This window comes from Mauremys mutica, chromosome 6, assembly GCF_020497125.1.
Source record: "Mauremys mutica isolate MM-2020 ecotype Southern chromosome 6, ASM2049712v1, whole genome shotgun sequence".
Classification (NCBI taxonomy): Eukaryota; Metazoa; Chordata; order Testudines; family Geoemydidae; genus Mauremys; species Mauremys mutica.
In genome coordinates, this window is record NC_059077.1 from 79,602,010 (window position 1) to 79,616,546 (window position 14,537).

The 14,537-nt window shown below is 40.3% G+C and overlaps 1 protein-coding gene across 4 annotated transcripts in view; it reads left to right on the forward strand.

Annotated features, from left to right (window-relative positions):
• Positions 1 to 14,537, forward strand: part of AUH (AU RNA binding methylglutaconyl-CoA hydratase) — a 193,065-nt gene that overhangs the window by 89,328 nt on the left and 89,200 nt on the right. The window contains exon 7 of one of the 4 annotated variants that reach the window (XM_045020790.1): positions 6,271 to 9,212. The exons of the other annotated variants lie outside the window; for them this stretch is intronic. Within the exon in view, the coding sequence (XP_044876725.1) occupies positions 6,271 to 6,290 (20 nt within the window). The 3' untranslated portion in view covers positions 6,291 to 9,212. Of the gene's footprint in view, positions 1 to 6,270; positions 9,213 to 14,537 lie in introns of those variants that run through there. 4 annotated transcript variants of the gene reach the window in all.

Sequence of the window (14,537 nt, forward strand, 5' to 3'; positions counted from 1 at the left end):
CTGTGAAGACCGAGGCAAAAAAAAGCATTGAGTACTTCAGCTTTTTTCACATCATCTGTCACGATGTTGCCTCCCCCATTCAGTAAGGGTCCCATACTTTCCCTGACCACCTTCTTGTTGCTAACATATCTGTAGAAACCCTTCTTGTTACCTTTCACATCCCTTGCTAGCTGCAACTCCAGCTGTGCCTTGGCCTTCCTGATTACACCTGTGCAATATTTTTATACTCCTCCCTAGTCATCTTTCCAAATTTCCAATTCTTGTAGGCTTCCTTTTTGATTTAAGCTCACCAGAGATTTCACTGTTAAGCCAAGCTGGTCGCCTGCCATATTTGCTATTTTTTCTTTACTTGTATTATTGTTATTACTTCATGATACTTCCTGCAATGCACATATATTCTCTGTAATTTTATTCTTTCAAAGTGCTGCTATTTTAGTTTTCTGACTGGTCTGTGCATTTCATAATTTTTTCCCCTCTCTTTCACTTAAATATAATTCTTTGAGTAGTGAGTTCTAAAATGCCTAACTTGTCTTGCCTGGAGTAATTATCCCTATGGTAACTTTTTAAAAATATATATTATATCTAGGTTTTTTGTGTCTACTGGTGGCACACATCTGTACATTACCTCAATATTGGTGCACACAACAAAATTCATTCTGCACATGGATAGAAAAAATTAGGGGGAACATTGGCAGAGACCCAGGGAACTTTTTGCCTTTTTATACAGCATGGTTTAAACTAGAGTAAATGATGAATTCTCTGTAACTTGAAGTCTTTAAATCATTATTTGAGGACTTCAGTAACTCAGCCAGAGATTATGGATCTTTTACAGGCGTGGTTAGGCTCTCTTGCCTGCAATGTGCAGGCGGTCAGACTAGATGATCATGATGGTCCCTTCTGGCCTTAAAGTCTATAAGTCTATGTGCTACAGGGGCAAAGCCAGACCTTTCCCAGTAATGGCTGCTTCTAGTTGCTTCAGGACAGGGTGGGGCTGTAACTGAGAGTAGGGAGCCTAGCCCACTAGGGCTCATACCCCTACAGATCTTGGAATAGAACCCAAGATTCCCGAGTCTCTCCATTCCTTTGCTGTCTGCAAGTAGCTGTGAAACCCACTGGTAAAGTGAGTGTCTCATCTTCCCTCTAGTGCTGCTCCAAATAGAGGAGGAAAACATACTATTGCTATCAGTTACTCGGTTAGCTCAAGTAGCTGAGGTTTGTGTGATTAATCTAAAGGTTCTAACCTTGCTGTTGACCAAGATGTAGTATGATGACACAAGGTGGGATTTCTGTGTTTCCAGTCAGCTTTTTTTAAAACCTAGGAAATTAAAGACACCCACACAAAGGAAATTGAAAAAAACAAAATTAAGATTGAATAGTCAAATCTTGAAAAGTTAGGAAATGCCAGAATAAATACTGCCCGTGCAACCTTAAATTCAGCCCCATTGTATATACATTATGATGATCTTTAATTACATGATCACGCTGGGATCTGATTTGTAGAAGTGCTGATCACTTACTGCTACAACTGAAGTTAACGGGAGCGGTGCATTAAACATATAAAGTACTGTATTATGCTAAATACTCTGAAAAATCCTCTTTCGTTCGATCCTTATGCAAAAATAATTGAGGAGAAAAGCTATTAAATTAGTGAATGGGGAAAAGTGATAATAGTACTCTGTGTGTGTGTGTGTGTGTGTGTGTGTGTGTGTGTATGACTGTATAAAAAAAGATGACTTTTTTATACAGAGGAATTAGCTTATTGTGTGTGCCCAGAAAATCATTTGGCAACACATTGCAGAGAATGAAAAGGATATGAAATTGGTGCTTGCAGAGGAGCAAGCTAGATTTAGAACAGGGTCTGTTACAGTAGATCAGTATTTATGATAAAACAGGTATCAGAAGTACATCGAACACAACCAAACCTTTTATAACCATTTTATAGACTTCATAAAGGCTTTTGATAGCATCTGGCAGAAAGGGCTATGGCAAGTTCTGAGAATGTTTGGCACCCCAAGAAATTAATCAAGCTGATAGAGAATATCTATAGCAAGTTGCTGAGAGCAGTGAGAATAGACAAGAAGCTGATGGAATGGTTCAGGATGACTGTAGGAGTGAGACAAGGATTCACGCTATTACCAGCTTTGTTCAACTTGGTACTGGAAGCAGTAATTGCAGTAACACTCAGAGATGAAATGGGAGGAGTCATGTTATGTGGGGGGACAGTAAATAACTTTAGGTTTGCAAATGATACTGGCCTCATAGCATTGACCAAGGAGGATTTACAGAGAATAACTGACAAAATAGACCAAGAAATCAGAAAATTCAGACTGAAGATCAGCCTGGAGAAGACAAAATTTATGGCAATTGCAAGACAGGAGGAAGAGGTAAAGATTAAAGTCGAAGACAAAGAACTAGAACAAGTGGGAAAATTTGTTTTACCTTGGAGGACTAGTATTGAAGAATGGGAATTGTGAAAATGACAAAAAGAAGAATCAGACTAGCTGCTATGGCATTCAAAAAAACCCTGCAAAATCTGGAAGGCTAAAGACATTTTGATTAAAATGAAAATCAGCATGTATGAGACAACTGTTGTGCCTGTACTGCTGTATGGGTCGGAATACTGGTGTGAGGAAAGTCCATGTATGAAAGATATTTGCTGAGGCCAATATCAAGAGTTCCAAGACTGCAGAAAATAAAACATGAAGTTGATTTAAAAAAAAATGGGTAGGGCAACAAACAACACCGTTACAGAAAATCAAGAAAGACAACTATGATGATTTGGACATGTGTCAGGAATGGACTTAAAAAGGATACCATGCATGACAATAAATACCAGAGGGCAAAGAACTAGAAGAAGACCAAGGATGCATCAATTGACATCGTGAGGAATGAACATAAAGCAAAACAATTTCAAGATAAATGAAGCTGTGAAGCTGGTACCAGATGGAAAGTGGTGGAAAGACTTCATTCAGCCCCATCGTAGCTGCTGAACTGATGGATGGGAATCAAAGAAAATGACTGAAAAATCAGTTCCTAGGCATATCAAATTAGGCACCCAAAATTAGTGAAAACTTTTGATCTTAATCTCTCTGTCCCTCAGCTCCTCATCTGTAAAATGGGAATAAATATCACTGCCTCACCTCACAGAAGTGTGAAAATAGATTAACGTTTGTGAAGCACTCAGATACTATTGTGATGAGCACCATAGGAAAACTCATGAGGAAGTTTAATATGTCTATCTTGAGAGCAGGGTTTGAATTGTATATTGTAAATAAGGCATTAATAATGAGGAGAAAACAAAAATATCAAGCACCATCCATCCTGTACACTGAATGGATAAAAATAGTATGTGATCATGTAATTAATTATGGTATCATAATGCAAGGAGGGTGAGTTAAGGTTGCACAGTGAATCCTAATTCTGGCATTTCCTACTTTTGAGTGCTTGAGTTTGCATCTTAATGTTTTTTTATCTTTAAAGTAGTGTTTTTTGTGTGTAATCTATCTATCCGTGGCTCAAATTATAGTTTTAATCCTCTCCAACCTGATATCACATGCTCAAGATTCATTTCAGTGAGTTCATGGCACCCACTGCCCTTTTGAAGAAGCAATATTGAGTAAGATATTGAGGGTTAAATTGTAACTGCAGGTTGGTTCAAGCTAACTGACATGCCGCAGAAAGTGAAATGCACATGTGCATCAAAATTAGGGATCTGTTGCAAGTCAGAGGCTTTGCAGGCAGCCCAATGTCAGAGTAGCAACGTGGCTCAAGGCAACATGCAGTGCCCATTGAACCTGAGCAACACCCAGTTACTCTGAGTTTACATCCTTCCCTTGATGGAGAATGTATGTTGTTCATGCTCCCTGCCCAAAATCTGCTTTAACAGTTGGTATTTCAAAGTGTTCTAAAATCCACACACAGATTCTGATTTTACTTGAGAAATATTGTCAAGAAAATTAGCATTAATTAAATAGAGGAAAGATGAGACTCTAGGAAGCAGTTAGGGTAATGTAATCATGACTTGTGCTCCTCAACCATTTCCTGAACAGTGGGACTGAGTATGATTAAAGAAAAGTGACTTGTTGAGTCAGCCCCCCTAAAATGAACTGCTTATAACACTTCCAGATTCTTACAACTTTTTTGATGTAGACTAAGGGAAAATCCTAAATTTAGTTTGGGATTCATTTATTTCATTTCATTTAGTTTATAGCATGGACTGTCCCTGAGATCAGCTATTAAATGCGACTAAGGACCAGTTTAGAACTATTTCAAATATTATTGCACTACAAAACATTTACTACCTCTGCTTAAAACATCTGTGTGAGCTGTTGCTTGCTCTGAAACTTTAGTGAGTGACACACACTGATCGGTGTACTCCCTTAGTGGTTTAAGGGTGTAAGTGCTATCCCAAGGACAGTGAGGTTGAATCCTCTACTTAAGTGATTTGTGTGCTGCGCACAAGTGCTGAAACTGCAGCAATAGGGTGGGGGTGAGATGAGTGGAGCAGTTCACACATCTCAGAGTTATCATTCCAGAGCGTATTCATCTCTATGGTGTATTCTCATTCAGCTGAGAACATCTTATTGAGATGAATGGTCCACTTCACACCTTTCTGAGCCTCCTATACTTCAGATGAATGCACAGAGCCCCTTCCTCATACACTCTGCCCAGACAGGGACACCGTATCTCTACTTTCCTTTCCTTTTCTGCCTCCAACTGGTACATGCATTCTTCACAACCACACCACCTTCCCTTCTCCTCATGGTCTCTCCATGTTAACAGGTGCATGGAATGGGAAGGAGGAGGAGGGTGGAGCTGGTGTGTGTGTGTAGGGGGGGGGGAAGAAATGGGCTCAGTACAGTGAGGGCATGAGAGGGGCTCAGAGCAATGAGAATGCTAGAAGGAATGTTGAAGTGGTTGGAGCAGTGTTCATGGGTGTAGATGACCATTCAGACATTGGTTCTGAAAACTTGGTTCATTGACACAAGCTTTGAGGAAGAACTGACTTTCCAAAAGCAATTTTTCCTAAGATCCTTTGATGAATAAGGAACTTTGAAAACATGAAATGAGATCACCTAACAAACTTAACACCCCTACAAATATTCTCTTCCTTTTTATGAGAATAGTTCAAAACACAAGATACAGTATTTGTGAATAAACACAGAAACTATGCTGTATGAGAGCTATCATCTGCACCCCAATTTAGGAGAAGGTTTCAGGGATCTGTATTTGGTTCTTCCTAGTTCCAATGAAGAATAGGGTATTTGACCATTTCGGGATATGATGTCTCCTTTATATGTCCAATGAACCAGGTTCTTCCATGTGGGAAAACTCCCTATGCTATAAATAGAGATTTCTTGTGGGATGGAATATTTTCTGTGTTCAGTTGACTTCATGGATTTGTATCTTCCTGTGCCCTGCCCTCTCACTGGTACACTTCAGAATCCTCTGCTTCTCAATGGATTGTCTTTGCTGCCAATCTGCTGCCTTGCCATTTGATCTTTCATCAGCCTCATGTATGTTCTCCATGCTCATTGTCAGCGATGGTGGTTTCTATGAGAGAAGAAGGACTCCATGTCTTCCATTATTTGGACAACATTATTGTTTAAGCACCCATTAGTGCAGAGGTTGGCAACCTTTCAGAAGTGGTGTGCCGAGTCTTCATTTAGTCACTCTAATTTAAGGTTTCGCATGCCAATAATACATTTTAACGCTTTTAGAAGGTCTCTTTCTGTAAGTCTATGTATATAACTAAACTATTGTTGTATGTAAAGTAAATAAGGTTTTTAAAATGTTTAAGAAGCTTCATTTAAAATTAAATTAAAATACAGAGCTCCCTGGACCGGTGGCCAGGACCCAGGCAGTGTGAGTGCCACTGAAAATCAGCTTGCCTGCCACCTTCGGCACGCGTGCCATAGGTTGCCTACCCCTGCATTAGTGTGTCAGGTGTTTCACAAAAAATACATGGGAGACTAAGTTAAACACCATTAATCAAAGTATCACATTTCAGGCCTCCCCTTCTTTTTTAGACTTGTGGATTTGTGATGAATAGGGATAAGATCTCTTGTGACCTATGTTCCAGGTTCTGCATAGCCCTATACATGGCGTCTTTTCTCAAAAGGAAGTATCCAGGATCAAGTTTCTGGCCAAATATCTATTCCTTCCCACAGAAACATTACTATTTGTCGATCCTCCAACAAACTATTCTAATGGCTGTATACAATGAGCTGTCATCCACCTTCTTCTTATTCTTCTTCCCCTTTTGTCTAGGATTACCAAGATGCAATTAATTCCTGGACTGCTCTTCCCCAGAGATTCATGATTCATAAAGTGGTGGGCTCTCAACATGAGTATCAGGTGGAAGATGACTGACTGAACCAGTACTAACCCAAATCATAATAGACTCCCGTCAGGTTTGTGGAGCTTATGTGAACCACCACACATCAGAGCTAATGGTCCTCACAAGAGCGGCACAGTAGTAACTGACTGGAACTCAGTCACAGGAAGTGCCCTTAGGATGTTCACAATGCTTCTGAATCCAACTCTCTGTTAATACAGAGTGACAACATTCCTCACTTACATAAAGAAGCGAAGAGGAACAGAGTCCCTCTTAAGTCAAAAGCCCTGCAAATTCTTCACTGCATGGAGACAATAATCTGACAGTTCCAACTTCCTGGTCAGAGACATTGTGTAATGCCATTGAGTGAATTTGGCTCCTTATACCTAAGATGACAAGAAAACTCATGAATATCTCTGGGTGAATGTAAAAATAATCAACAAGTTTTGCACTTTGTCTTTTCAAATGGGAATGCCAGGTGCTTGGCCTCTTTCCATCTTTCATCAACAATAAGCTTCCTCTGCTTTAGACACCTGGAAAACAAGACATGCAAGGTGGATGCATTCTCCTTTGAGTGTCAGAACTCTATTTGAGGCCTGATTCTTATTTACACTGGAATGGCAGTTGTAAATGGCCCTTCCTGTAATTGAGCATCAGGCCCTTTATGCCTTGTCTCTGTCCTTTCCAAGGTAGCCATAAAAATCAGAATGACAAACTTCATAGTGCTCATAGCTCCATATTAGCCTAGCAGGACATGGTTTACCATATAGTAGAGAGATACTTCTGTTTACATGGATACTGCCCACATGCAAGATGTCACAGTTCAGGGCAACTGGCACTGCACCTGTGTTTCTGTTCAGTGGTCCAGCAAATGCACCCACTCTTGGGCTTCCAGCACCCCAGCCGTGTTGCCTTTTGTGGGTGGAGACTGGTGTGTCTGACTGGGGCATTTCCAGGCTGCGCAGTTCCCAGCTTTCATTGTGTTATTCGCAGCACAGAAAGGTTGCCCAAGGACACCAGCTGGTACCACATAGCACTTCCTGTGCAAACCTAATTTATTCTTAAGGTAAAAAGCGTTACTGAGAAAACATTAAAAACAATAAAAGAACCTACACGCGTGCTAATTAGACATCACCCCAACTCCAGCATGGGCTCTGTCAATAGCAGTCCTTTGGGTTTCCTTTGTGGTCACAAGTTCACCACAGGCTCAGCTTAGAACTAGCACACTCATAACATGTTTAGTTCACCCTTTACACAGTTCAGGGGTAACTCCAGGAGCAGGTAATTAGTAGACAATCGGATTTCTTCCCCAGGACATAGCTTCTAAAGGGTGGATTTGAAATGGATCATTTGCATTCACCTTATCCCCCAGGTACTTCCTAGGAAATCCACTTTATACACATTGTCCCAAAAAGTCCTTTGAAGTTCCTAACATTTACATTAGTGAAGACCTTATATTAGTGCAGTCCTCCAATAACACACAAACAATTTTGTTTTCAATATGATTGACCCCTAAGGCATCAAACCCAATTCAATAAGGTTTAACTTAATTCAGTAAATTTCATTTGTGATATTACAGGATATTGTCAGTCAGTCACACAAGGTCCTTCTGTTTCAGGGGCCAATCTTGTGTTCTGACCCAGGGATATTTTCATTGGTGAAACAGACACTGTGGAAGGCTAAAATGTTTGGGTTTTGGCTACTCATCTCTATCGGCAGACAGTCTTGTGCAGTCAAGATCTGTTTCTAGTATTCTTCATGTATTTAAAAACTCTTTACTAGTTTAAACACCAACTCCTAGTCTCCCTTTCTATCTAAAATTTAATCTGGATGACTTCACAAGGGTCTGGACCTGATCTCTCTCCAGGTCCATATCACAATGTTAAGGGTTACCAAGGTCTTACAATGGCAAGGGAAACTAGTCTGTGATAACCACAGTGCAAGATTTTCCTCAGGCAATCACCAGACTTTGACTTGCTATCTGACAATCTATGATGAGCTGGAACTTGAATTTAGTTGGTCTATACCCATATGAAATCCCCTTTTTTTTAATCTCATGAGATAACATCACTTTGTATCAGTGAGAGTGACCTTTCTCAAGTCTATCACTGCTGCTAAGAGGCTGTGCTGGCTCCAGCTTTTTTGCTGCGGCAGGGGAAAAAAGCGCCCCAAACCCAATTGAGCTGCCACTGAAGTGGAAGACAGTGAGTGAAGGTCCCGCCGCCGACCCGGAATGGGCTGATGGAGCTGCCACCGAAGTGCCGCCGCCGATCCGGATGTGCCGCCCCGACAATGGACATACTGCTGCCTCTTTCTATTGACCGCCCCAGGCACCTGCTTCCTTCGCTGGTGTCTGGATCCGGCCCTGCTAAGAGGACTGAGGAACTTTTTGGCCTCTCTGTCTCAAAGCCATTTTTCAGCTTTATCAAGAAAAAGTTGTACTCTTCATGGATTTAGATTCACTATAAAATTCATCTCTCCATTCCACATAAGTAATCTCTATCCTATGGCTATATCCTAAACTAAGCACAGAAAAATACATTTTCAGTATCTGGATGTCATTTCCAGTAGTACCTCTTGACTTAGGCAGAAACTATATATGAGAATAGGGTAATTTTGTTCTTATCTAGACATTTTCTTCTCAGAACATGAACGCTTCTCCCTTTTCTAGTTTGTTGCTGTTTTGAATTATTTTGATTTATAGTTTATTGCTATTATTTCTCTCTTGCTTAGCATTGTAAACTTATTTTGGGAGCTATAATGTTGGGAGGGTTCCTTGTCAGCAGAACTGTCTCCATTTGTATAGTACATTACTTAAGAAGCTCTGGATTTTAGCTGTGTCATGAGAACATGAAAGTGCTAATAAAGAACATAACTGTGGGAACATAACATGAGTAACATAGTGTGTGGTTAGTTTGTAATTCTGGTAGACTCGCAAATACTTTACTGGGCTAATAGGAAATGACAGAGTAAGGATACTGTTATGATAAAAACAGGAGGTACTTTCTGGTACTACCCAAATATTCTTGGTGCGATTGCATATGGGGTGTTGAGTTCTTTGGAAAAATTGACAGTGATAGACACAAATTATGCTCTTGCATAACTCCAGTAAAGTCAATGGAGTTATGTCAACAGAGAATTTAACCAAATTAGATGAAATTCTAGTACTGGAGTTGCAACTTACAGCTTTCTAAACCTTTTTTAAAAAGGCATTTTAATTTGCAATATTTCATCAAAGGTCCCACAAAACAAATTTTACCATTGCTTCCTCTAGTTCAAATAGGATTATTTCATTATGCAGCTGTCTGCCACAAAGTCTTGAACAATGGTGTCTTAAAAAAATTCTGTACATTAACTCTTGACATTTTTTGCAATGAAGATAAATATTTCACCCTAAAGGCTTTCTTTAACCCAGGGGTGGGCAAACTTTTTGGCCCAAGGGCCACAACTGGGTGGGGAAATTGCATGGAGGGCCCTCTATGTAGGGCTGGAGCAGGGGGTTGGGGTGTGGGAGGGGCTGTGGTGTGCAGGAAGGGGCTCAGGGCAAGGGGTTGGGGCACAGGAGGGGTGTAGGGTGTACGAGGGGGCTCAGGGCAGGGGGTTGGTGTGCAGGGAGGGGCTCAGGGCAGGGGGTTGGGGTGTAGGGTGCAAGAGGGGTTTGGGGTGTGGGCTACAGCCCAGCGCCGCTTACCTGGAGTGTCTCGGGGTGGCAGCGGGGCACAGCGGGGCTAAGACAAGCTCCCTGCCTGCCTTGGCCCCACGCCACTTCTGGAAGCTGCTGGCGCCATGTCCCTGCGGCCCCTGGGGGAGGAGAGGCAGAGGGGTTTCCTGCACTTCCCTCACCTGTGGATACCTCCCTCAAAGCTCCCATTGGCTGCGGTTCTCTATTCCCAGCCAATGGGAGCTGTGGGGGGTGGTGCCAGCAGGTGAGGGCAGCACGTGGAGCCCTCTGCCCTTCCCCTCTTCCCCGGGGCTGCAGAGACGTGGTGCCGGCCGCTTCTGGGAGCACCACAGGCGCAGCAATCCCGCGGGCTGGATCCAAAGCCCTGACGGGCTGTAGTTTGGTCACTCCTGCTTTAATCCTATAAATATCATTTGTCATCTTCTCAACATGTCTCAAATTTTCCCAGAGATGCAACTAATGATTTTTCCAGTGATGCAACTGTATACAGCATATGTACCTAGATACATAGGACTGATTATCTCTTGAATGTGTGGTGCAGATGTAGAGCAAGTGAAAAATTAATTGAAGCTTTTCAAGTTTATTTGGTAACTGTCACCTAAGAAAACTTTACAGTTCACTTTTTTCTGACCATTTTTTCTGATTTGACAACCTGTTTTAGAAAGTCAGAGCTATCAGATTGTGGATTCCAAGAATATAGAGCAAGAACATGAGTAGTATTATTTTTTGTACGAAAAGAAAATGAAAGTGTGCCAGTTGGTCTTAGTGGATCTTTGTGAATCTTCAGCATCCCTTCAATTATTCCCTTTTCACAGTTAAAACCAGAATAAAGTTCTGTATTAATGGATTTGCCTTACAATTGAAAAATATTCCTTTTGTGATGAGTAAGATACGAGGGGAATTTCCAGATGTGACACATGCAAAATGCAAACAGCAGTTGTACAATCTATGCAGGTGTAAAAGGTTAAAGAGAGACTGTGACACTTTGAGCCTGAAATTTGACCCACATTTTAATGGTAGAATATCTTCTTGCTGTAAATACTGTAGCTTCTACTAAAGTAGAAAATTATTGTACAACTTGGTAATGGCAGAGAGGGAGGGAAACAAGACTCATGACATCAAAAACAATTTGTAATTTTTCTCTGCTCAGATGCTAATTTAAGAATATTTGAAACAAAAACAAAATATTACATTTTGCCTTCCATATAATTAAAAATATAATTTATTTACTGCTGAGACTACTCCTGCATTGGCAGGCTGATGGAATAGAAGATTTGATTGCTCTTTTCCACCTCTAATTTCTATGATACAATGACAGGCTAAATGTAACAAAAAAAGGAAATTTTTTAGGGGAAAACCTTTCACATTTCTAAAATAGAAATTTAACATCTTAATCCTCCTGGAATGAAGAGCCAGATTAGAAGTTGTTGTTTAAAGTATTGAATTCTGTCCTTAGTAAATACTATGAAAAAAGAAAGCAAATAAAAGGTGGATCTGTTTTGCTTTAGATTCGTTTTCTGGGGGAAGGAAGTAGCTTTGGAGCTTCACAGAGCTGACCTGAAGAAGAGCTCTGTGAAGCTCGAATGCTTGTACCTGGCACCAACAGAAGTTGGTCTGATAAAAGATATTACTTCACGCATCTTGTCTCTAAAATAGATCTCACATTGGTCCCAATGTTGAGCATTCATGATAGCTATCATGATTTGGTATTGTAATAAGACAAGTAACTTGGTATATGAACGTTTATCAGCTTTTTCTTCAATCAACGTAAATCTATAGAGCCTTATTTGCATGTTAATATTTTGTAATGTTTATTTATGTATCAAGTTAAATAAATGGCCTCAAGTAAAAAAAAATGCTAATAGTGTTGAAAACAGATGTTTGAACATCCACTCTTGTCTCAAAGTAATTAAACAAAATATGTAGAATGCTAATAGCGGGAGGTAAATTAGTTCTGCCCCTGTAGGTTATGGAGAATTATGGTTCATATGATTTGTTCTTTTTTCTTAAATAAAAATAAGCTGACTTTCACCAAATGAGTCATTTTATACTTGGCTTTCTGAGCAATTCTAATGATGTTGGTGTGGAGGTAGAGTTTTAAAATGTGTCACAATGCTAATATTCAAAATCTGTTTACCAAATTATAAATACAATTATACAATAGCAACGTCTTTATATATAAATTGAGAATGTTTCACCGAACTCTTGGTAGTGCAATGACTTGCTCCTTATAGAGAATCAGAGTTCATCGTGCTGTGTTCAAATAGGGTACATCTACACAGGAAAAAACAACAACCATGCAGTGAATTTTTGACTCTGGGTCAACTGACTGAGACTCACTCTGCAGGGCTAAAATAGTGGTGTAGATGTTTGGGCTGGGGCTAGAGTCCAGGGTCACAGCCCTTTCCCCCTTGCTGGGTTTGAGAGCTCAGACTCTAGCCCAAGCTGCTATTTTTAGCATAGGTGCACCAATGTCTAGTTTTCTTGGGGGGTGCTCCCTCCCTGAGCTGCCATTTGACAGCATGGCTGAACAGTTGTGGCTGGTGGGTGCTGAGTACCCACTATTTTTTCCCCAGGGGTGTTCCCACCTTGGAGCACCCACGGAGTCAGTGCCTGAATTTTAGACCCGCAAGTCCAAGTCAGTTAACTCAGGCTCTGAGACTTGCTGCCATTACACTTTTTTTTTTTTTTTTTTTTTTTTTTTACTGCGTACCCTAAGGGTTAGAATTAGAACTCCAAAGTGTTGTTTTTTTATGACCTGAGCTAGAATTTTAAACCCCAAAGTTTGGGATCTTGAATCCATTGTGTTACAATCTCTTCCTTTCCCCACATTTGTTAAAAAGAGATGATCTCAACTACACAACCAGAAGGAAGTATCAGCTGTTTCCCCTTCACACAGTTCTCCTCATATCTTTCAAAAATTTTATTGGTCAGTATGAAACTAATGTGTTGCTCACTTCATGTGAATAACTGATAGAAGGTGTGGCCTGTTCCCTCCTCCATAATACCTACAGCTTTAGGTCCCATTCAAGTTCTCTCTCAGTGAGTGTGGGTTGCATCATGTCACTGGCTTCTTTCTGAGATTGTTTCATTGTAGTTTTCCATGACACTGATGACTAAATGGTGAATGTTTGAAAAATGAAGCAAGGCCAAACTTCTGTATTTATAATTCAATTCTATAATGAAGTATAGAAGTGTCTGGGACATTGAATAGAAATCCACGTTTAGGCAGAGTGCAAACTATGTGGAGACAATTCACAATAAGCTTAATACATTTCTTATGTATTTGGGGCACTCAAGACCCCTCTCTAGTGAAATGGGGCAGGACACAAAGAAAATACAGAAAAATACAGGTTTAAGTATTGTCAGCCATAGTATCCTTTACTCTTTCTGGAGCTGGTGAAGATTTAAAAAAATCTTTCCATTCTGGTTCCATTTCTTTATGAAGAGGCATATTTCCTGTTCTCCAGCCTTGCAAGGATTAAGCAGTAACCCTGCACTGCCCTTTTCCCCACAACCCTCCCTTTTTGTTTCCCTAGTAGACTGATTGCTAGTGAGCACAGCTCTGTTTAACTCTTCTTGTCTCTATGGTAACAGAGGCACTAAAGAGAGAGTGAGCTGTACTTCTTAGTGGCAGGACAGGCAGAGAGAATGCAGGCAGGCAGAAGAGAGTGTCTTGTAGAGATACTGTTTAATCCCTATGAAGATGAAAAGCCAGGAGTGGATCTATCCAGATAGGAAATGTTTACTTCTCCTCTACCACTGAGATGGTCAGGCGAAGGCTTGAACCGACCTTTGTTTTAGGAACAGAAGCTTGCAGAAATTTGTTGTTGCCAACCACCAGTTCTTAGGCCTTGTCTACACTGGAAAAACACATAGTGTTAGAAAATGTTTTAACTCACACAGTGTTAAACACAACTTAGCAAATAATGTGGACAAGTCTTACTTAAAAAAAAAAAAGTGGTCATGCATGGGTTGGGCTGCAAGTGACACTTTGAAATCAATATCTTGCGTTAATTATGTCATGTTCCCAATTTGGTTAGTAAAAAAGTCCTGCAAATGTTTTAGTTTTTCAAGAACAGTCTTTTTTACATAGCATACCAATTTATCTTCTGTACTTTACTTTGCTAGTGAATGGAAAGTAATTTGCAGAGGACAGTAAGAGGTTTTCGAAAGATGATCTATCTAAGACAAAGTGATTTTTGCTACGTATTATTGTTACGATACTTCGCCAATATGTCTTCATTTCAGTATAAAGGGTGGTTGTGGGATGGGAGGGGAGAGGTGATTTCTACAGTATACGCTTCATTCTATAAATGGGGCCTTTTATAGAGGTAGTAATGCTTGGTGAGTTCTTGAAAAAATTATGTTGGCAGCTGTTGAGCTCATCCACACTCTGTGTGTTTTTTGAAAAGAAGCCAAGGAATTTTTAATCAAGAAAGATTACTGAGCAGATTACTGTATGCTGAATATTTAAAAATAGACATACTTTTATTAGTAAAGTTCTCTTTGGTTTAA